General features: G+C 38.3%; 1 protein-coding gene across 12 annotated transcripts in view; it reads left to right on the top strand.

Moving 5' to 3' along the window:
* LOC129720833 (protein phosphatase PP2A 55 kDa regulatory subunit) overlaps positions 1–25,119 on the top strand; it is a 107,801-nt gene that overhangs the window by 62,495 nt on the left and 20,187 nt on the right. For all 12 annotated transcript variants that reach the window (XM_055672666.1, XM_055672709.1, XM_055672691.1 and 9 more), the window contains one exon: positions 21,230–21,381. In XM_055672666.1, coding sequence (XP_055528641.1) covers positions 21,230–21,381 — 152 coding nt within the window. The remainder of the gene's footprint in view (positions 1–21,229; positions 21,382–25,119) is intronic.

Raw genomic sequence — 25,119 nt, 5'->3', positions numbered from 1 at the left:
GCATTTTTTCGATAATCCCTAGGGTGTACTGAACTGCAGCTAATTCTGCGACGTAAACAGAAGCAGGATTATCGAGCTTATGGGAGACGGTTAAATTGTTATTGAAGATACCGAAGCCAGTGGACCCATCAAGAAGTGATCCGTCAGTGTAGTACATATTGTCGCAGTTGATGTTTCGATATTTATTGGAAAAAATTTTAGGGATCTGCTGCACGCGTAAATGATCCGGGATTCCACGAGTTTCTTCTATCATGGATGTATCGAAAAACACAGTAGAATCAGAAGTATTTGATAAGTCGACACGATTTGGAATATTCGAAGAAGGGTTAATATTTTGGGACATGTGATTGAAATACAATGTCATAAAACGGGTTTGAGAATTAAGTTCGATTAACCTTTCAAAATTTTCAATCACGGAACGGTTCAGGACCTCACATTTGATTAGAATACGAGAAGACAGGCTCCAGAAGCGGTTTTTCAATGGTAGTACTCCAGCTAAGATCTCCAAACTCATCGTATGGGTCGATTGCATGCAACCCAAGGCGATACGCAAACGACGATATTGTATTCGCTCCAGTTTGATCAAATGTGTGTTTGCTGCGGAGCGGAAGCAGAAACACCCGTACTCAATAACAGACAGTATCGTTGTTTGGTAAAGCCTTATAAGGTCTCCTGGGTGGGCTCCCCACCATTGTCCGGTTATTGTACGAAGAAAATTCACTCTTCGTTGACATTTTTTCATCAGATACCTCACGTGACAACCCCAGGTGCCTTTAGAGTCGAACCAGACACCAAGATATTTGTGTACCAAAACCTGAGAAATCGTTTTACCCATTAATTGTGTTTGAAGCTGAGCAGGTTCATGCTTCCTAGAAAAAACTACTATCTCAGTCTTCTCCGGAGAGAATTCGATACCTAGCTGTAAAGCCCAAGCAGACAAATTGTCCAAGGTATCTTGCAATGGTCCTTGCAAATCGGCAGCTTTGGCTCCTGTAACAGAGATTACACTGTCGTCTGCAAGTTGTCTTATCGTGCATGAATTTACCAGACATTCGTCGATGTCATTTACATAAAAGTTGTAAAGAAGGGGGCTTAAACATGAGCCCTGGGGAAGACCCATGTAGCTAATGCGAAAAGTTGCCAAATCGCCGTGCGTAAAATGCATGTGCTTTTCGGACAACAAATTGTGCAAAAAATTGTTCAAAATTGGAGAAAATCCTTGTCGGTGAAGTTTACCCGAAAGAATGTCAATAGAAACGGAATCAAAAGCCCCCTTAATGTCCAATAACGCAGACGCCATTTGTTCTTTGCGAGCATACGCCAGCTGAATATCTGTTGAAAGCAACGCAAGACAATCATTCGTCCCTTTGGCGCGGCGGAAGCCAAATTGAGTATCTGATAGTAGACCATTTGATTCGACCCAATGGTCTAAACGACGGAGTATAATTTTTTCCATCAATTTCCGGATACAGGATAGCATTGCAATCGGCCTATAAGAGTTGTGATCAGAAGCTGGTTTCCCTGGTTTTTGGATGGCGATCACCTTCACTTGCCTCCAATCCTGCGGTACAATGTTTTGCTCCAGGAACTTATTGAACAAGTTCAACAAGCGCCTCTTGGCATTGCCGGGTAGATTCTTCAACAAGTTGAATTTGATTCTATCTAACCCAGGCGCGTTATTGTTACAGGACAGGAGGGCAACTAAAAATTCTGCCATCGTAAAAGGTGATTCTATCGCGTCGTGACCCGGAGACGTATCGCGAACAAAGTTTTGCGCAGGAACAGAGTCCGGACATACTTTCCTGGCAAAATCAAATATCCACCGACTTGAAGACTCCTCGCCTTCGTTGACCGTTACGCGATTCCGCATTATTCGGGTTGTGTTCCAAAGAGTGCTCATCGATGTCTCCCTCGACGTCTCGTTCACGAACCGACGCCAATATCCGCGTTTCTTTGCTTTAGCCAAGCTTTTAAGCTTGGTATCAAGCTCCGAATACCGTAAATAGTCGCCAGGTATACCTCCCTTCTGGAAGGCCAAAAACGCGTCGGATCTTTGCGTGTAGACATCGGAGCACTCTTGGTCCCACCACGGAGTGGGAGGCCGTTCTTTGATCGTTACGCCGGGATATTTCTTCGTTTGGGCTTGCAACGCGGCGTCGAAAATCAAGCCCGCGAGGAGGTTGTATTCTTCAAGTGGTGGATGATGTTGAATCGACTCGACCGCTTTTGAAATCATTTCCTCGTATAACTTCCAATCGACATTCCGTGTGAGGTCATACGGAATGTCAATTGGTCGCATGCGAGTTGACCCGTTTGTAATTGAAATAAGAATAGGCAGATGGTCGCTACCGTGTAGCATGACATTTTAAAGATAGTATTAATTTTACCATGTTGAATCATAAGTTTTTATTATTTTTTATTTGGCGCGGATTTAGTTTTCACGGCGCGGATCTTCAAAACCGTGGCGCGGATTTTGCGGATTCAAAATTAAGGTTTCTGTAACAACCCTGCATTAATCACTTCATCCTTTGATGTATTTGGAGTAAAACTTTGCTGCTTTAACAAAATTGAACAGCCGATTGACCAATAGCGGTTGTCCTCATCGGCAACAAAAAACCATAATACCTTGCTTTTGGAGGTTGTTGAGTAAGAATTGGATGAAGGAACGACGAGAAAACTGCCAAAAACGAACTACCTGAACAGAACGGAGCTTGTACCGTTACAATTTTGAGCAACCTCGAACTTCCCAATGACTCGGAAGACAAAGGTACGTTATAGAAAGAAAAAAAAAAATATTTCGGATAATCGAACCATTTCCTTCGGATTATCGAGCCTCGGATAATCGAGTCCGACCTGTATTCGCTTGTTTTGTGCTGTTTACCAAAGAGAGGATGTCGCCACCTTAGATTTCAAAATGGAATGTGGGTCCAATTTTTGGCCTCTAGAGGTATCATTCTATTTCCGTAAATACAGATACTGAATGGTATTCGGCCATTTTAGGCTGTTTTCCGGAAACCGAAAGTTGTCATCTTGTATTTCAAAAAGGCATGTGGAGTCAATTTTTTACCTCTGGGTATCATTCAGGTTCTGGAAATACCCAGTTCGGCCATTTTGGGCTGTTTTCAAGAAACCACAATTATAAATAGGTGTCCAGGGCCGATTTTTAGCTTCTGTGCATCATCCCGATCATTTTAAACTATATTAAAAAAAAACGGTTGAATTATGTGTTTTATTTGTGTGGAATCATCTCCTCTCCTGAGACGGAAAGGGCGTCAAACCATCATTGATACGTATCTTGTACTCTGAAATCCTCACTTTCCAAATTTGGTTCCATTTGCTTGAATAGTTCTTGAGTTGTGCAGAAATTTGTATAGACCCCCTTCTCCTTCCAGAGTAGGGAGGAGTGTCGAACTACTAAAAACATTTTTGCCCCTTTAAATCTCCACATGTAAAATTTTATTCCATTTACCTGATTGCTTCTCGAGTTGTGCAAAAAATTGTGTTTAATTTGTATGAGAACCCTCCATTCCGAAGGAGGGAGGGGTGTCGAACGACCTTTGAAATTTTTCTTGCTCCTTTCTCGAATTATGCAAAATTTTCAAACAATCAAGGGAACCTTCCCCGGTCCCAAAAATCTCTACAAACAAATTTTCACATCGATCGCTTGAGTCATTTCCAAGTCTATATGGATCAGACTGACAGACAGACAGAACTCCATTTTAAAAACAGACTTCGTGTTCGTAGATAGATTTTTTGACCGTTTATTGACTTTGTGTTAGTATTATGTTATTCATTTAGGTATATGACCTTGTCAGAAGAAATTTCAATAAATTATACAAATTATATGTATAGATGTGAATATTCTTACCCCAACTTTCTGACCCCAAGAAACGTCGATTTGAAATTTAAATTCAGCGGCAAAAAAAGTTAAGCTTGACCGTTTTGAGGTCCGATTGCAAAGGCTAAGTTAATCTTTTAGACCTATGCTAGGAACTTGTAACACATAAGTCCTTGCACATGGAGAGAAAATAAGGATTCGATTCTATACTGATTTTTCTCTCTGTCCTTGTTTAGCTTCTTAATTTTTGGCTTTGGAAACATATCGCTATTTTCTGTTGTTGCCCATTTATTTCGCCGCTATGCGGTCGTCGTTGTTCCTTTCCGTACTACGTAGTACTTTATTATGTTGGGGAGGGAAATTATTCGTGATCATGCACCAGAAGGTTGCAACGAATGTCTGTCAGTCTGAGAGAATGAGATTTTGTGATTATACTTTGTTCTGGTACGATTGAGCACATGAACTTTTTTCGAGAAAAAAATCAAGACCTACCGATTAACGAAATTCGAAGTCTACTAGTTATGTCATGTGATAAACAACATTTCAAATGTTATTTTTGATTATACATCACGATTTAAACAGCATGTGCGTTGCACGGTAAGCGGTATCGCAAAAGATTCGCAAAAGCTCTCTCTCTCTCTTCAATGTTCTCCCGCACTCATAACTCCACTACAACGCAACTGGTATTGAGAGTGACTGACGTAGGTGCTATTTTCCTAATCCTGCTTTGTAATTTTATCCTTGAAAAAATTTTTTTTAAGAAAAAAAGTAAAAAAAACTTAAATTGAAAATATGAACGTATTGCGTTGAATTCATGAAGAGAAGAAGGGGAAAGATTGTGGGGGGAAAGGGGTTGGAGGAAATCGACGTAGCATTTTTTTTTGGGGCTAGCAGATATTTTTTTGCACATAAAAATATACACTTAAACTGTGTCTGAAAGCTATGCTATTTTATAAACAAACACATAATAACAGGGTGGCCACTTTACCGGGAAAAACGGAAAAAAGCCGGGAATTTCAAATCACCGGGAAAAAATACTAGGAAAACGGAAATCAGGCTTCACGCCGGGAAAATTATCTTCATGTCCGCCGTCTTATTTGTTCTACAGTTTCTGAGGAAATGTCAACATGACAACCCAACTGGCATGATTCTGCCGGTTAGGGGAAAGCTGGTTGTTGGTTTCAGCCAAAGTCGACAGCGGCTTCGCAGCTCTGCGTCAAATAGATTCAGGCTTGGTCAGGTGGATGAATTTACTGTTCCATAACATATATTGTCAGATTTTTTAAGAAGTCAAAAAGTAATCAGCGTCGCGGGAGGCGTATTGAAACTTTTTGTGGATAGTGTTCGACATCGCATCGGGTAGAATCCGGTCATAAATCAGGACCGGAAACTTCGAGTCTCGATTTTATTTTAAACCGGACCGGAACGGAGCCACCCGGTTTGTACACGCAAAAGTTGAAGTCTTGTACAATCATTGTGTCTTCCCGATTCGCACAAATGTTGCACAGAAATCGCACAATAAATGTGTGAAACGCATAACGCAACAGTTGTACTGCGAATACATTGACATAGAATGAAATCAGAATATGTATCATACACCGACACTTTATTTCTCACGTCGAGTGTATTAGTGACTGCACGCGCTTTTTTCTCAAGCGACGAGAGAAATTTCTCTCTCGCTCGTAGAATTTCCATGTATGTGCGACAAGACTATGCGACGCGCAAGGCGATATCTCGTTGCTTCACGAAATGAGCGAGACACCCGTGCTGTACATACTTGATACCAGTGTTGTTAGTCTCTCACTCATACTGTCGGTGCGTGCTTGCTGCTATTCAGAGGAATGCATGAAGAAGAAAAAGTATATCGTAAGCGTGTGTGCAAAAGACTTGAAAAGCGTAGCATATGTCTCGTCCTCAAGCAGAAAGGAGGAGAAAGGTTTTGCTTCTCGCTCGCTTTGCAATGCTGCTTGATACCAGTTGAAACTGTTTGGGTGTAGTAGTTTGGAGCTGCCAAATACATTTAAGAAACGCTAGAGCATTAATTGCGTTATGCCCAACACGCAATCATTGTACTGGTTCCGAATTACATCAACAGTTGCGCTAAAAACGCACAATTTTGTACTGGTTTCGCACCATCCAACTTTTGCGTGTACTTCTCGATTTTTGATATGATTTTAATCACAAGCAGCACATTTATATTGCGGATCATTTTAATTGCATTTGCAAGTGACATACTTTAAAGAGAATATATATAAATATTTTTAACAAACTTTGTTCGTCTGTCATGTTGCGGAAACTAGGTCAATATCTGCTGAAATTTCGTTAATAATATAAATAATCAAGACTTATTTTCAACATTCTATACACCAAGTGTTTCGCAGGAAAAAAAATAGTTTTTTTATTCTGTGTTCGACCTTTTGACTACTGGATATTGTTGGGGAAAAACGTCACCTTGAAGAGCTATTCGTTAAAGATTTCTCGGATTTTTTTTATATCAAAAACAAACAATAGCTAATAATATTTCTTTCAAACTGTTTATTCAGAGTGTCAGTTGAACTTATTTTACGGACCATGATAGAATTTCTCATACATTCCATTGGCCCCAGCTCGAAAATTTTGTAAGTCCCAGTATCGAAGTTTTTCGAAAAAAAATTGTTTTGAAAAAACAGATCTCAACGTTTCATGCATTTTGCAAAATGCATCTTGACAGTGTTATGTGCATTTCTTCATTGGTCACTCTGAGGCTCTTCTTCCCAAAGGCCGCTTGAAAATTTGCCTAAGGAGATTTTTTGAAAAGAAAAAACCTCAATGCCCCAACTCTTAAATTTATCCCATGCATTTCATTCGCATCCTGATACAGAAGCTTGACGAGAGTAGCTTGACAGAGAAGGAAGCAAGAAAGTGAGAGAAGGCGATTGTCAATGATTTGAAGATAAAGAGGGCTAAAATTGTGCAGCAGATCACTATGAAGGTACTTGCTAATGTTGACGAACAGTTAAAAACGATGAATGAATGGAAGGCATAAATGAGCATGTGAAAATTGATTTTTTTATATGTTTTTAAAAAAAAACACCGGGAAATTTTATTAAATATCATCGGGAAAACCGGGAAAATACCGGGAAATCGAAAATTTATATTGAGTGGCCACCCTGTAATAGTTTTTGAAAACATAAATTTTTGTTTCCGTGTGCCTTTAAGTAGGGAATATTTCAAAACATTCATTTCTTTTCAAGGATTGTAGGGCAATGGGCGGTAACGATCGAATGATAGAAGAAGTTCTGTCAAAGCTTTGTGAAACGGCATGGCCAAAATATGTTTGCTTTAGAAAAAGATAATATGTTCACGGCTATGCCTTGAATTACTATTTTACCTTTTTTCCACTTGCAAGAGTTTAAAAATATATATGCGTAGAATGTTCCCGGGTGGGCAAAAAATGGTAAGTGGGTCAAAATACCTCCGTTACCCTACTATCATCATTTTTCCATTGCTGAAACTTTGCTCGGTGAAAATTTCAATGACTTTCAATTCGATTTCAATTCATGAAGACTATTAACAACTGATTGAATTTCGTATGATACATTTATATGTATCATACAAAATTCAATCACTCTCATAATTACTCTCGAAAGAGCTTCATTTACACTTGGTGATGTTGTGCCTGTAGTATTTTTTTGGTGCAAACAACATTTAACAATTACATCGAAGTTGAAGTTTAAAATTATTCTTTTTTGTTTTTTGCTTAACAAGTTTGTTTCATTTGCCAACACTAACATTCACTGTATTACGAAAACAGCTAATATAAAAATTTTATTTTATTTGTAAAGTTATAAATAAAAAAAATATCTAACATTGTTTGTAAGTAAATGGACAAAAAATTCACAAGCACTCGCCGGCTCTTACTCTTCTATAAGTTAGTGTTTTTACTAACTTACTCGTTCGATATTATGTCGGTCGGTCACGATTATTTAGTGAATATTGAAGATAAAAAATAATTTAAAATAACACAACCGTTGAAAAAATATTCAATTTTTGTTGAGTAATTTATGGTTTTCATGGTACCGTAAACTGGGGTGACTTTGAACACGTTTTTGATTGTATCCTAAATATTTTCAGAATATACTGAAAACAATATTGTTTGATATTTTTAAAATAAGTACTGGCATGCATTGAGAAAGATTCAGTCACTACTTCAAAAGTTTAGTAACAATTGTGCTGTTTTTAAATATGCTCTAAAAATTTTACACCAATCATCATTCCGGGGTGACTTTGATTACTTCATTAATTTAATGAATTTGGAGTAACGCTTTGCTACTTTCACTAAATTAAACAGCCTAAAACGACTTAAACGAGTTCATAAATATGGAAAGCAATTTGGGGGCCATTCACATTCTACGTGAACAGTTTATAATGGCGAATGTCCAAGATTCATACAAAATTTTCAGAATATATATGAATGATTATTCACTGAGAGAGAAGGTGGTCTAAAATCGTCAAAAACTAGTCCACGTGGAATATGACTTATGCAATTGTCCAAATTTGCATGTTACTTCACGTCTTGGGTTTTTGTTAAGAGGAAATATGTAATACGCTGTGGAGATTATTCAGACTCAACCGTGCCTTTGAGGAAAAATTTGCAAAAAAAAAACAATGAAATGCATTGTTATAATATTTGTTCATTTTAAGAACTAATCTGGGAACAAAATAAAAAAAACTTTACGTATTGCAACTCGTTATTTTGAATCTGCTTTAACCGATTGTTTGTATGCAACAAAAATCACCAAAAATACACTTTATTTTCAATTAATGTTTTAGCACGAATAACACTGTTCAAATAGCAGGAAATTCATGAATAGTAGCAGTGCAGACATATATCCACACAATCAGTGAAGATTACGACAAATCCCAAGCACTACGAGCGCTTTTTTACCACATTTTCAGAAAAGAGGTACAGTGATCAAAGTCACCCCGGTGATCAAAGTCACGCCAGTTTACGGTAATCATATTCATGAGATGAACTTCCATTGCAGTTTTGATTGCACGCGAATAGAGTCGTGCTCGCTGCAATGATAGACGACGAGAAACGCTCCACATATACTTTACGGTTCTGTTGCTTTTACCAGCATGTTTCTATTACGCTCTAACAGCAGGTTTATAAATTGTTCAAGAAAAGGGGTTGTTTCAAATTTTCCAAAAAAACCTTTACCTTCGAGACATCAAATTAGTCTAGGTTCATGGAAGCGAACATAAATTGACCTATTGGGACAGGGAGACTCTGTCAATTGTTTTTTGATATTGATGCTGAGAATGGTCACATGTAATTTTGTATTTGTATTTGTATTTTGTATAATTCATCTGACAAATAAAGTCTTAATGAAGAAAATTAGTCTAATGTATCACAGATCTAATCCTATTTACGAATCGTCCAATTGTCTCATTAAAATCAAACTGCTCTTCCACAGCCGTGAACGCTCGAATGCATGCCAAAATCGGCTCGTTTTGACTAAACAAAGTCCGGTGAAAGGTTGGCTGTAATAACGATGTATTCCGAAGAGTCCTATAAGGTACGCGAAAGTTCATTTTTTTTTTTAAGGGGGGATTTGTTAGTAGCTTAAGTATTTATGATAAATATTAGTAAATAATGAGTATGTGTGTCCAATCACAAATGGTGACTTCTCAACACTGTTAGAAATTTGTAATTTTAATTGTTAGGATTTGTTTGCTTTCGCAATTAGGACTTATCATTCGTAGGGATTTAAACCTACTTGTCAGAAAAGGGGAAGTAAACTTACAACTAACTTAATTGCTAACTTATTGGCTATAAAGAGAGCTCATCGTAGCAATTGAGGATTGCAACGATTTTTGTCGAAAATTGTTAATAATTTTATTTGACATAGCTTCTAATGGTTCAACACCAGTAAATCTTTGTAATTCGAGTGTACCAAACCAAGGAGGACGCTTCAAAATCATTTTCAGAATTTTATTCTGAATCCTTTGGAGCGTTTTCTTCCTTGTTGAACAGCAACTTGACCAGATCGGTACAGCTGGTCTAAAAATTTGTTTGTAAATCAAAAGTTTGTTCTTTAAACAAAGTTTAGAATTCCTGTTAATGAGAGGATATAAACATCTCGTATAATTGATGCACTTGGCTTGTATACTCTCAATGTGCTCTTTGAAAATAAGTTTTTTATCATAAATTAGTCCCAAGTACTTAACCTTGCCAGACCAACTTAAAATAACCCCATTCATCTTGACAACGTGATTATTGTTTGGCTTGAGGAAAGAAGCCCTAGGCTTATGCGGAAAAATTATCATTTGAGTTTTAGAAGCATTGGGAGAGATTTTCCACTTTTGCAAGTAGGAAGAAAAAATATCTAAACTTTTCTGCAATCGACTGCATATGACACGAAGACTTTTTCCTTTTACGGAAATGCTTGTGTCATCGCAGAACAATGACTTTGTGCATCCTGGAGGCAAATCAGGAAGATCTGAAGTGAATATGTTGTACAGGACTGGACCCAAGACTGAACCTTGAGGCACACCTGCTCTGACAGAAAATCTATCAGATTTTGAATTCTGATAGACAACCTGCAGAGTTCGATCAGTAAGATAATTTTTTAAAATTTTGATTAGGAAAATTGGAAAATTAAAAGTTTGCAATTTCGCAATCTAACCTTTATGCCAAACACTGTCGAATGCTTTTTCTATGTCTAAAAGAGCAGCTCCAGTGGAATAACCTTCAGATTTGTTAGCTCGTATCATATTAGTAACTCTGAGCAATTGATGAGTTGTGGAATGCCCATGGCGAAATCCAAACTGTTCATTTGCAAAAATTGAATTTTCGTTGATGTGCGACATCATTCTGTTAAGAATAACTCTCTCAAACAGTTTACTTATTGAAGAAAGCAAACTGATTGGTCGATAACTTGAAACTTCAGCTGGGTTCTTATCCGGTTTTTAAATGGGAGTAATTTTTGCATTTTTCCATAATTTGGGAAAATATGCAATTTTGAAGCAGCAATTGAAAATTTTTACTAAAAAATCCATTGTTCTCTCAGGGAGATGTTTGATTAGTATATTAAAGATTCCATCGTCACCAGGTGCTTTCATATTTTTCAAATTTTTAATAATTGCTTTAATCTCATTCAAGTTAGTTTCAATTATTTCTGCAGGTAAAAAATTCTGGGAAGAAATTAAATCAAATTGACGTGTGACTTCATTTTCAATTGGACTCACAAAATTCAAATTTGAGTTATGAACACTCTCAAACTGCTGAGCAAGTCTTTGAGCCTTTTGTTCATTGGATACAAGAAAACGTTCACCATCTTTTAAAACTGGAATAGGCTTTGAAGGTTTCTTAAGAATCTTCGACAGCTTCCAAAATGGTTTTGAATATGGTTTCAATTTTTCAACTTTAGTCTCAAAATTTTGATTTCTAACAGGGTCACGAGAACGTTGATATTGACGTCTGCGGACATTTTTCAAACGAATTAGAAGTTGAAGATTTTCGTCAATTATTGATGAATCAAATTTCACTTGAGCCTTTGGAACAGAATAATTCCTGGCATCAACAATTGCACATTTTAATGCTTCCAAAGCGGAATCAATATTCACTTCGTTTTGCAAATCAAGCTCATTATTGAAATTTCTCTCAATATGAGTTTTGTATCTTTCCCAATTAGCCTTGTTATAATTAAAAACAGAGCTCATAGGGTTTAAAACTGATTCATGTGATAAAGAAAAAGTTATTGGAAGATGGTCAGAATCAAAATCAGCATGTGTGATCAAATCACTACATACATGACTTTGATCTGTAAGCACCAAATCAATTGTTGAAGGGTTTCTTACAGAAGAAAAGCATGTAGGACTATTCGGAGACAAAATAGAATAGTATCCTGAAGAACAATCATTGAATAAAATTTTGCCATTGGAATTACTTTGAGAATTATTCCATGAACGATGTTTAGCGTTAAAATCGCCGATTATGAAAAATTTCGAACGATTTCTGGTGAGTTTTTGTAAATCACCTTTAAAATAATTTTTGAGCTCGCGTGTGCATTGAAATGGTAAATATGCTGCGGCAATAAATAAAATCCCAAGTTCAGTTTGAACTTCAATTCCCAAAGTTTCAATAACTTTCGTCTCAAGATGGGGAAGAGCACGATGTTTGATTCGGCGATGAGTAACAATTGCAACTCCACCGCCGGAACCCTGAATCCTATCATATCTATAAACCACGTAATTGGGATCATATTTTAATTTTATGTTAGGTTTCAAAAATGTTTCAGTAATAAATGCAATATGCACATTATTTACTGTTAAACTAAAAAGCTCATTCTCATTGGCCTTCAATGAGCGAGCATTCCAATTTAATATTTTAATTGTTTTATTTAAAATCATTGCTGAATTTTAAATTAGAAACAATTTTGATAGTAAAATTTGTGCCTATTTGAATGGCTTCAAACATTGATTTTGCCTGCAACATGGCGTTCATAAGATCGAACATTGCCTGTTGCAACAAAGAAAGTTTACCTGCCGTAATAGGCCCCAGGCAGTTGACATTAGAAAAAATATTTTCGGCAGCAATATTAGCTGGATTAACAATTATTTTCTAGCGTGTTTTGCTTACCCATATTAGCGGTTATTTTCGAACTACCAACACTAGGCGGTATAATGTTCGAACTACCTGTAACCTGTGCATAAGTTAAACGGGTATGCAAAGAAGTAGGTAAACTATACGTCACTGGTACGCTTGGAGAATTTTGTTTTGAAGTTGGTTTTAATTGAGAAATTGAATTTTGTTTACCTTGCCTTGCCTTAACAATTGCTAAACGGACTGGGCATTGATAAAAATTTGACATATGGTTGCCGTTACAATTCGCACAGCGAAAATTTTTACTCTCTTTCACAGGACATGTGTCCTTTTTGTGAGAAGAGTCTCCACAATTAAGACATTTTTGGTCCATGTTACAGAATTTGGAACCATGGCCATAACGTTTGCAAGTACGGCATTGGGTGATATGCTTTTCACCTCCGCCATACTTCCTATAAGTTTCCCACTTTACACGCACATTATACAAAGCATGTGCTTTTTCAAAAAATTTTAAGTTGTTAACCTCATTGCGGTTAAAATGAATTAAATAATTAACAAGGGAAATTCTAGTTCTCTGACTGTTTTCGCCTCGTGATTTTTGTTTCATTAGAATTACTCGGGTAGGGGCTATGCCAAGTAATTCTGTTAAAGTAAGTTTGATCTCATCAACGGTTTGATCGTTGGTGAGACCTTTCAAGACAACCTTGAACGGCTTGGCGTTCTTGGTGTCATATGTAAAAAATTTGTACATCTTGTCAGTTAAATACTGAACAAGACGATCACGACCCTTTACTGAGTCGGCTAATAAGCGGCATTCACCTCTACGGCCAATTTGATAGGTAACTTTAACGTCAGAAACAAACGTTGAAAGTTCCTTTTTGAATATATTAAATTCAGAAGAAATAGTTACCACAATAGGTGGAACTTTCTCCTTTTTTAAAGATTTTATATTTTTTATAGTTTCATTATTGGTAACTCCCATTTCACCAGCTTCTTGCTCAGGCAAAATATCAAAAGGATTGTCACTACAGACACTCGATGTGTCAGAAAGAGATGCCTCTCTTTTCCTCCCCGCAGCGATGCGAGGTTTCTTTTTCCGTCCAGCCATTTCAGGTGATACGAAAAAAGTTAAAACAAATGTTAAATTCAAAAGTAGGTAGTCTTGAGAAAGACTGATGGGAAATAACTTTCAGGTAGTCTTTAAAAGACACACTGACAAAACACAAACTTTGAAGCTATAGGCAGTCAAAGACCAGTCCACAAGCAACCGAAAAAACGTCTGATCTGTAGGACAGTTCAAGACGCACTGGCGCGAAAGTTCATCTTTTCAAGTAGTTTGGGGGCATCAATTGCACCGTACAAAATATTCGCCACGAACAAAATTTGTGGCAGTTTCCTTCGTTGTTCCAGTGTATCGAGAGCCAGTAGTCGGCATCTGTCAGGATAGGGTGGCAAACTATCGGGATTCCTCCAAGGCAGATTTCGCAGTGCAAGACGAATGAACCGCTTCTGGATACGTTCGATTCTAAGGCTCCACGAAAGTTGATGCGGTTGCCACACGATTGACGCATTCTCTAAAATTTGGCGGACGAGAGCACAATACAATGACTTCCAGCAGTGTGGGTCCGAGAAGTCCTTGGCAATCTTAGACAGGAAACCTAACTGCCGCGTTGCTTTGGAAATGATCGCTGTTCGGTGTGAGTCAAAACTCATTTTAGAGTCCAGTTTAACTCCCAAATCGGACACTTCGGTGACTCTGGGGATGATTTTCCCTTCAATGCTATAATCAAACAATATCGACTGTGATGTGCGGTGAAACGATATGACCTGACATTTATTGATGCTAATTGTTAGTTTATTCCTGCGGCACCAATCAGCAAACATGGTTAGCGAGTCTTGTAGAAGCCGACAATCCTCTTCAGTCCGCACTTCAATATAGATTTTTAAGTCGTCAGCATATAGCATCTTAAAACCTTTTTTCAGAACAAAGGCTGCGTCGTTAAAAAATAAAATAAACAGTAGCGGGCCGAGGTTGCTACCTTGAGGCACTCCCGATTTGTTTGAAAATGGTCTTGAAACAAAACCGTCAATGTTGACACGAAGTTCCCGCTCCGTTAAATAGGATTCCAACCAAGACGTTAGTTGCGAAGAAACACCAAGGCGAGTCAGCTTGTGCAGAAGTATTTTATGGTCGATTTTATCAAACGCCGCCTTTAAGTCCGTATAGATTACGTCAACTTGCGCTTTCTTTTCCAGAGCTATGATGCAGTCTGACGTAAAATTCAGCAAATTTGTTGTTACTGATCGACCTGGCATGAAGCCATGTTGGTCGACAGATATGTAGCATTAAGAATTACCCTGCTCATTATTATCTCAAATAATTTAGAGACTGCCAAAAGACTTGTGATTCCACGATAATTAGTCGCGTCATATCGATCTCCTTTTTTGAACACGGGTGTCATAAATGATTTCTTCCAAATACGAGGGAATTTTGCTTGTTCCAGTGAGCGGTTGAAAATAGAACTTAATGGTTTCACTAGATTACCAATACATCGGCATATTAAAATTGCAGGTAGACCATCGGGACCAGGTACATACGATCGCTTCAACTTTTTTGTTGCTGACAAAATCATATCTGAAGTCACGGCAAACACTCCCAGATCAATGAGGTCGCTAGGAACGTTACGAATGGCTTCAACGATCTCCAGTTCAGAAGCGCAATTTGCTTCAAAAACAGATGCAAAATGTTTTGCGAATAACTGACTTGATTCTAAAGCAGACGCTGAGACCTGATTCTCAAAATATACATTTTTTGGAATAGCAGCACTTCTCCGCTTCGAATTGATAAACCACCAAAACCACTAGGATTTGCTCTTTATTTTATCTGCACACGCAATACGTAAGATTTATATAAAGTGGCATTCAATGAACGGTACGCGTTACTGGCTGACTGAAAATCTCTTTTGTTGTCAGGCGAAAAATCTCTTTTGTTTTGTCGTTGGCGGCGAAGTTTACGCTGGAATGCATTTCGCACACGTTTCAATGATCGTAAAAGAGAATTACTCCATGCAGGTGACACTGGCGGTCGTGTTCTTGGAACGTTACAAACAATCCAGTCGTTCAAAATGTAACAGAATTTTTCTGCCATAAAGTCAACATCATTATTATTGTCAAATACCGTGTCCCAGTTAACGGTATTCAAGTACAGCGAGAGTGCCATAAAGTCCATTCTTCGAAAGTTCAAGTGACGCTCCTTTGTTTTTCGACTGGATCGGCATATCCCGCATACGCTGGCAAAATAAATTCGAGAGGAGGGTGATGGGAGTCGACGGGTAGCAACGGAACCGGGCAATTAATTACTTCGATCTCACAGCTAGGCAAACAAAACACTAAATCGAGAATACGATCAAGCGAGTTTTGCACCAGATTTCTTTGGCTCAAGCACAAATAATCCATGCCATCCAACAACGTGCTACTGGACGGAGGTAGTTGAGAACAATCACATTTGATGACGTTGTCGCTTGAACACAACCACCGCATGCGTGGCTGATAATAATCGCCACAAAGGAGAATGATATCACTGGGCAAACATTTCTCACACAGCTCATTCATAGAAGCAACATGTTCATTGATCAGACTAACGTCTTGACTTTTATCCGGAGGAATGTAAATCACGTTTATGAATAACTTCCTACCTTTGACTGTGGAACAAACACTCACTTGTTCTAAATTGCGTCCATGTACGGTTTCTATGACACGACAAACGTGTTGCTGTGCAACAGCGATCAATACACCGCCAAATCGGGATTTACAGCTGTTGAGCGGGCTACGATCGCAACGAAATACATGGAAGCTCGAGCCGAATAACTGTTGCGTAGTGATGCAGTCATCTAATCCAGTCTCAGTCATTATTATGACATCGAAATCGCTCTCTGTCACCGCTAAAAGCAGATCGGTAGTTTTCGTTCTCAGACCGCGGACGTTTTGGTAGTAGATTCTAATGTCCATTTCCGTGTGATTAGGCTGAGTTGAAATACTGAAACGTGAGGAGTAATCAGGTATCGGACGTTCAAGATGACAATAATACTTGCCTGACGATGCAAGCTGGAAGACCCCGTTCCCGTCTCCGAACACAGGACCGGGACGATGACGATGGCGGATGTTTGCAGCGAGCGCGACTGTGTCGGAGGGGTCAGGGGCTTCCATAATGCTTGATTTAGGGTGTCCCGGATCTATGTCAGCAATGAACGAAGAATTTATTGTTGTGTTTGCTTTAGCGGGCTGCGATAAGCAGCTGGTCGATTCCAGTTTTTTGGTTGATCAACAAATTGCCGAAAAAGCAGTCCAGTCGGCCAAGTTGATGCATCCAACGCTTTGTTTTCCATTTCCGGGCTCAATCCGATCTTGTACGATACAAATGACAAACCAGTAATATCTTTCCCTTTCGGTACTAAACGTACCACATCCATTGATTCTGGTATACTCAAACAGCGAGAAACAATTTTTTGAACATAAGCGTCGGTTATTAGAGGGTTTAAACCGGACAGATACAGCCAGAATTTTCTTACGTTTTGAACGACTGTAGGAACAGATAAATCACTCAGATCGACATTGTTTGTGCCGCATTCAGACGTTGCTTGTGGATCTGGTTTATCATCAATCCGCCTGCGTTTCATGTTTCGTTTTGGCCATACCGGAGTATTAGATGTTGACCATACGGGCTGGGATGGTGTACATGTTATATTATCGATTTTATTACTCAGTGCTTCTACAACGTTAGATAGCTGATGTACTTGCGCCGGCAGGTCAATCAAACTTGACGACACGGATGGCATAGGTGAGACCGCCTGAGTATCAGCGATGTACGATCGAATACTGCGGCCGTTCATTACTTCTCTGCACGACGTACATAAAAGAAGCAGTTTCCCCTGAGTGAAAGCTTCTTTTAGACCGCGGGAATTTATACCACAGCAGTTCTGGCTGATATGGAGAAAGGCTTCACAAAAGCCACAACGCAAGGGCCCGAGATCATTTATTTCGTGTTTGCATTCCCCGCATTGTTTTTTTTTCCATTGCGCTTTGCTTGGTGTTCTGCTACACACGAACAGTAGAGGCCTGTGGCAGGTTGTCAAAAAACTTGACGAAGAATGCTGCTGAAAGCAGTTGCGTAAATTTTGTATTCCGAACACACTTGAGGCCAACAAATAATCACTTAGATAACGATTGATAGTGCACAATCTAATTGGAATTTGCGATGTTCAGATTGTAAATCGATTACCGGATAAAAAACACTAGTCGAAAAACTTAAACTGTTAGTTTTACTAATAGAAATTCGTAAAAAATTGCGCGACGCAGAGCGAGAGCTGTTTACGATGCAACTTAAAGAAAGGTAATGGTTGGTGTCTATTCATGTCGTCTGTGCTAGTACTGCTCGCATGTGATTGGTTTATTGTTCGCATAAATTTATCCTTGGCACTTTTTATCAATTTATACCGCTTTGTAATGAAAAAATAATGATGACTAGCGTGTTACAAAATTTGTCAACATTTTGTCTATCAAACAAATATTGGTTATTGTTGTCCATCATGTGGTTATGCTGTTATTATCGGTTGAAATCTGACGCAAAATTTGCCAGTTTCATTTCCAATTTCACAGAAAGCATACCAGTATAGAAAACAAAGACGTAGTCCCACGTCGAAAAAAAAATGATGCAGTCGATCGAGGCCAGCTATACCAAATAATGCACGACTACGGTTCTCCGGAAATTCGGGACTTCCAGGGTTCGGTTTCATATCCGAATTTCAGAGTTGCGTTCATCTACGTTGCACTTTTTTGTGCCGAATGCTGAAAAATATCAGAGAAATTTATATATGAAAAACGCCGCACGAAATTGACGATGTACAAAACCCGATTGGACGGAAGTGGGAGGCTGCAATGGGTCGGACATGTCGCAAGAATGTCGGACGACAGTGCGGTAAAATCCGTTTCATGCAAGGACTCCACCGGAATCAGAAACAGAGGGATCCAACGTACTAGGTGGCTTGATCAGTTTGAAGCGGATTTGCGGGTGTCGAGACACCTAGGAAATTAACGACGGGTAGCTCAGGACCGAGAAGATTGGAGGAGATTCTTGATATGGCTCCTGACACCGCGGCTCTAGGCTGATGAACGACAACGATTGTAAACTGGTAACATCAGAACTATACTCATACTGTCTGTACCGAGAGGCTAGAACGACCGAACAGAGATTTCACCAACACAAAAAACGCGAACACTCTGAACGATTTCTTGTGGAAGCTGAGGTATGGTTGTTCAGGCACGACACTGGAAGGTTTTATAAAGCAGTCAATGGAATCGAACTGTGCCAATTCCTGCCATGTGCATTAACATGGAAGGAAACCTCATAATCAAGTAAAACTGCTTTACATCAAACATGTACATCAAACAGTTGGCTGCGGAGTCTGTGTATAATAAACAGAAGGTCAAGTTCCGAATTGGAATGTAGCACCAAGGCTTTGCTTTGCTTTGCTATACATACTTAGCTGAAGTCAAAAAAGCTTGTAAAGGGCTGAAAAGCCACAAAGCAGCTATAAACGATGGCGTCCCAGTAAATGTCGCGAAAAGACTTTACAGAAGTTTCGCTCATTGATTAAAAAACGCAAGTGATCGTTTGGAGTGGAAAGCAGGACGAAAAATCTACTTTTTCATGGTTTTTATTTTCATCAAAAACACCGCGGAGCACTTACAAATGTTTCATGGAACACCCGTGTTGCTGTGTGCATGGAGAACAACAATTGCTGCTATAAAATTAAAATAACAACCGCCTTTGTTAAGGTGCTCTAATATTTTTTATGAAGTGTATGGAATATTTTTAAAATTTTGTGCAAATAAGGAGTTGAAGTGCTACTGAAATTACAATTTGTACCTATGAAGATGGCATCACTGAACAGGAATGGAACAAACACGAAGCGGTACGCACAAGTTCTAACAATCAGAGTGCATACAGATCGAAATGACGTTTCACTTTTAGTTCTAGTGCAAAAGGATATTTTCTTGTTCAATTTAAAATCGAATATGATACTTATCGCGTCTCGATGATACCCCAACAGTACACACAGTGGAAAGCTGTGTTCATACTGAAAACTGGACACGGCCGGCTAATTATGATTGCCAGCTACCAGCTGCTACAAAGTTGGGACCGTCGTTTCCACCATTCACTAATAAAATTATTGGTTTGAGCAGAAGCAGGTTCTTATTTAGTCTAAAGTGTGTATTCGTGGTTAACTAGGTACAATATTCTGTCGACCGTGTTAGGGAAAGCAAGCATTAAGCGACCAATCACAAGTCGAAATCTGCGTTTCATCAAGGCTTGGCAACTTTCAACAGTAAAAGAGTTCGAAAAATCAAATTATAATTTTCTGCATTTGGGCGGATGTACAGATCATTTCCCAATCAATTGCTGCAAGAACGAAGGAAATTCATTGAAAACTAACCGAATAATAAACATTTGAAATTACACATATTTTCTCTTGTTCCCCATAACGACCAAATGATTAGGAACGATTGCTTATTCCAAGATCAGTTGATTATTTGAATTAAAATACTGTTTGCTAATATTATTAACCATTTTTTATCAAGTATCCGAATATTGTGTATTTCTAAGAATTAATAGAACATTTGATTCGTCGACTTAGCAGTTATTGAGCACTAATTTATTCGGTTGACTATTTTAAAGTCAGAACTAACATGCAATCCATCACTGGTCCATTTTATATGTTTTTGGTAACCTTGAAGCTTTACCTTAACCCTGAGAAGAAAATTTTATTTTGGCGTTAAATCGATGCATGAATTTTGAATCATTCCTCATTTCAAATTTTCAAATTCAATAATTAAAAATGCAAGTTTTTGTTTAAAATTCAGTTTTTTGAAAAACGAGAACGGATTCGCACTATTTGAAAAAGAAGAGAGCAATTTCAGTAAAAGCGAGGAGTCAAATTGACGCAGACTATCTTTTGCTGAACTCATATGTAGATCTTTATAACCACCCTGCCAGAGACACAAGGCACATGAATAATTGACACAGTCGATGTAAACACACTGATAATGATTTCTCAACCTTTCCCTGCGTTTGCTTGCTTGCACATGCAAGGCAGTAAGTACTTACAGCATCCGAATGAAAGAAAGAGCAACTCGATAACTGGTGATCAGGTTTGCGGTTACCTGGTTTGCGAATGCAAGAAAAGGAACAAATCTAAATGCATAAATCATTCACGCACTTGAGTTGCTTTGCTTAGGAATTAAGTGACACTTTTTGTTGTGAGGAATGTAATGTTATCTAAAGCTTGCAAAGGAAAACATCGAAGATCGAAAGTTTTGTAATACTGTTTTTCAATGAAATACGAGAGTACCATAAGCTTATGTTAACGAAGGCACTGCAGCAGTGATTGATCAGATGTGTACGTAGCAGACTTATAGACAGCTTGTGAGCTTTCGATTTTGGGGTGACGGCAAACTGGTTTTTAATCATATACGACGAAGTAGTTGTCTTGCGCTGTAACTGAATTCAGTAGCCAATGTCAAATTATCTCGTGTCCGCCACAGAACACTGTTCCTATTATGTTACCTACTTTTGCGTGTGTAGTAACATGCGTCAGCTGTACCTTTCGTTTAGAAAACAAATCTAACTCTCTACTTGGACAACGCGAAACCGCGACGTTATTGGCAATACTATGTAGTTCCGATATGACCATATTTGATCCTAGCACTGATGTCTTTCCTTTCTCTGCTTCTCTACTTCACAGGCAATGGCGATACATCCTGGTGCTTTTCACAGATAAAGGGTGCCCTGGATGACGATGTGACCGATGCGGATATAATCTCGTGTGTGGAGTTTAACCACGATGGCGAACTGCTGGCCACCGGCGACAAGGGTGGCCGTGTTGTTATATTTCAGGTAAACATGAAAGAAGAGAGGGGGGGGGGAGGGGTGCAGGTAAAGTAGGAAAACGACGAATGTTTTCGCCGCACCAATCACACCAACGACACAGAGCAAGAGAGGTACACGATCTACGAGTGGGCGCGCTCTGCGGTCCAATTCCAATTGAAGCGATGGGAAAATGAAAACTTTTCATACTGCCAGCGGGGATGGGAAAATAATTGAATCTGGACGCAATGACAATGTGTTCTGTCCGAGAGTGGTGGGAATTAATCGCCGCCGTTTTTCTGTTATTCAATTTTTATTTTACGGAACGTCAATAATATTCTTTTCGGTGTTTATAAGCGAACAAAATTCGCGATGTCTGTTACATCAAATGGCAAAAAGCTAACCCAAATATGATTTTAACTAATTGACATTGATGTACATTTTGCATTTGATCGTTTTGACATTTTATTCCTCATATTTGTAATAAAAATATAGATAGTAGAAAGCTTAAACTGTCGATAAACGTGGTTCAGTGACCTGTAGTAGTTTCAATATGGGAATGTCACTCGAGTATGGACATGGACATGAAAATAATGACTGCAGACGTATTTTGCAGGACGTTGGTCGGTGATCAACTTTGTACGTTAAAAGTGATAAATATGGCGTTTCGTTCCTCTTCGAATTTCATCACTCTCGACTGTAATTGTATATAACCAAAGACGATTTTTTGTTACACTCGGTATGCGTTACAGTCACGCACAGGTTTGAAACGTAAAGTTGGCTCAGTGTAACAAAGGTAACTTTGCTTGTGGGTGTTTTGTTCGATCATTGCACATACATACCTGACGAGCAGCATCCAGGTGCTGAAAATAGAAGTTCATTACCCTATGCGAGCATTTGTCTTTTTAAAAATAATGACGATAATCCCACGAAAACGGTTATTTTGGCTACTTTAGGTTTTCGTTCCTGCTTGAAAGTAAGTCTCAGTTTTAATTTTCCTCTGAAATTCTACGAAGGCACTAACAATTAGTGTCAACTTTAATCGATTTTTTGGTTCTCAGCCAGCTCCTAAGCATACTCGTGTTTATTTGCGTGTCGAAGCCATTCTGCTTTATTTTTTTTATGGATTTGATCAATTTGGCGATTCCGAACCCAATAACTGGTAGGTACATATTTTATCAGCAATCTTAAATTCCTTTTTTTCTTTATGTTCTTCAAAGCCTATTCCATTTTTCAACAAATCGAATTTTTGGGAGAAAAGTCCTTTGAGAAAAATGTCAAAGGTTTTCGCACGGAATACATTTTTTAGGAAAAGAAATGGCATTTTTTTTTTTTTTTTTCAAAATAACAACGATAATTTTTCGCCCTATAATTTGTTTACCTTCAAGTAAAAATGGTGGTGAAAGATATACATTTATGAGACATGACACAGCACTTATTCACACCTAACACCTACGATCAAGGTTGCTTCCTAAGCAAAACAAATTGAGATAGCTATCATTCCACACTTTTAAGCAAGAATTTTGTTAAAGTAGATATCTGCCAAGAGTTGAGTGGGCAGTGGATTTCTTAAAGCCGCTTAAGTCGTCAGGACGAGATAGGATTTATTCAGTGCTTTTTCAAAAACATCAAGGATATTCTAGTTCCCCTTTCTGGACAAACCAATTGGTTATTTGAAAACGGTTTTTTTTTTGTATTTATTACCATTATTTTATGTTTTTGTTTTACCAGTTTTTTTAGTTTTTATTCATCTTTCTCTTGGAAGCTAACCTGGCGCCCAATGACAGCTGAAAAAGGCGCGCATCGTTTTCACTCTAAGTTATTTTACCAAAACTAATGATTCTTTTGTAGTTGATGTTAGTGAATATGATGGGTAGTTGCTTTTACACAACGGATATGTGGGCAGTCAACGAACGAACTTCAGTCTGAAAATTTTCTTCAAGAGTGTAACTGAAGAAGTGTAAAGACGATGACGTCCGTCACATTTTTCGAATCTTTGCGACAATATCTCTTGAATTCAATACACTTTGAGCATATTAAAATGTAAATCAAAAGTGATGCTTTTTTAATCCTTAACTGTATGGAAAACAACAGGATTTAGAAATGCAATTTACCGGGGCAATAATTAAACGAGCCGGGAAAAACTGGGAATTTATTTCCGGATTTTGAGTGGCCACCCTTGTTGACGGGATAATGACGGCAGAATCTAACTACAACATTATAAGAGAAAATTTAGAAGTTTCTCTCCTCAAGACCGGGCTTGAAGATCACTTTGTATTCAGCTATCTATTGAGATGTTTACTTGTCATTTTCATCAAAGAGAGAAAAATGAAAAAAATATGAAGATCCACTTTATTTTTCCTATCACTGTAGGTGTTGTGCTTGACCATAAAACCTTACAAGCTCCTTTATATCTTCTACTCTTGTATTAATATGTACAACTTGAAGTCGAAAATGTTTTTTTTTTTCACACAACATTTATTCGACACGGCACAATACAGCCGAAAATGGTTCTCTCAGGCTCAGACGTGTTGTAACTCTTCAAGAAGGGGATCTTGAGGGACATTTACGGATACTGAACATGGGGAGAAGGAGGTCCTATACAGATAGCTTTAGAGGGTTACTGGACAAGAAATCAATATATCAATTCCAATGGGATGACGGCCCATAGTTTCCCAAGTTGAAATAAATGCTATTTCAACATGCACAAATATTTATTTGGCTAGAAAAAATAGGTATGCCAATATCTGTATTTTCTCAAAAAGTCAAGCAGCCCTCAATCCATGAAAAAAATTTACATGTCAATCGAAGTTAGTATGGGATTGCATACAATAACTACGACAACTGACTGTAATAAATGATGCTAATCTATACTACCACTTTTAGCATAACAGTCCTACGTCGAAAACAGAGCAGTCGTTAAAAACACGATTGAAAGTTTACCGTTATAATATTCATTTCGCAAGAGTCTTATTGCTCTCATTTCATTTTTTTTTACAAATGCACACACCTTATAAGCAACAAATGTTTTGTACGGAAGAAAAAATTAAAAAATGTGTTTTTACTAAAAACAGCAGTGAGACTTATTTCATTGGCTTCGTGAAGCTACCTTGGGACAGTTTTCGCCTTATATTCGAGGATACTACTTTAAAGCAGTGAGAAACTGATTCCTAAACCGGACCGGATGTGGGAATATAATCCGGGTTATGGAATCCTTGGTTCAGATCGGAGCCGGAAAAGCGCACTTTTGGTTGTAATCTGTAGAAAGACCTCTGGACAAACCTTCCAGAATGTTATTAATCGCCGAAATATTTTCTATAGAGCTTCGAGTAATTTTTATCATTATTTCGTATTCTATTGTTGATGCATTGACAAAATAGTGTTGAATCGATTCAGTGGATACTTTATATGAAGAGCAATTGTACTTTAAACTTCATTGATAATAATTTTAAGGAAGGGTTAAATGCTAATGAAAACCTGGGACTGTTATGCTAATAATTAAGACGTAGTACATCCAGAGAATTTGGCACTTGGAAGGTGTTAGAACTCTGCTCGAACAGGTACGCGAGCGCATTTTTGCCAAAGAACTACGGAAGGCAAAAGTGGAGGTAGCAGCCATCCAAGAGGTATGTTAGCCAAAAACAGGAGAACGTGAATTGCGGGCGGTTGATCCGATCGCGGGCACTTCTTTCAAGTTCCACATCTACTACAGTGGCGACGACAGAGCGGAACGGGGCGTCGGTTTCGTGCTACTAGGAAACCAAGTGA

Source organism: Wyeomyia smithii, chromosome 1, assembly GCF_029784165.1.
Source record: "Wyeomyia smithii strain HCP4-BCI-WySm-NY-G18 chromosome 1, ASM2978416v1, whole genome shotgun sequence".
NCBI classification, from domain to species: Eukaryota; Metazoa; Arthropoda; class Insecta; order Diptera; family Culicidae; genus Wyeomyia; species Wyeomyia smithii.
The sequence above is the reverse complement of the archived record's forward strand: the minus strand, read 5'-3'. Positions and strand labels throughout refer to the sequence as shown.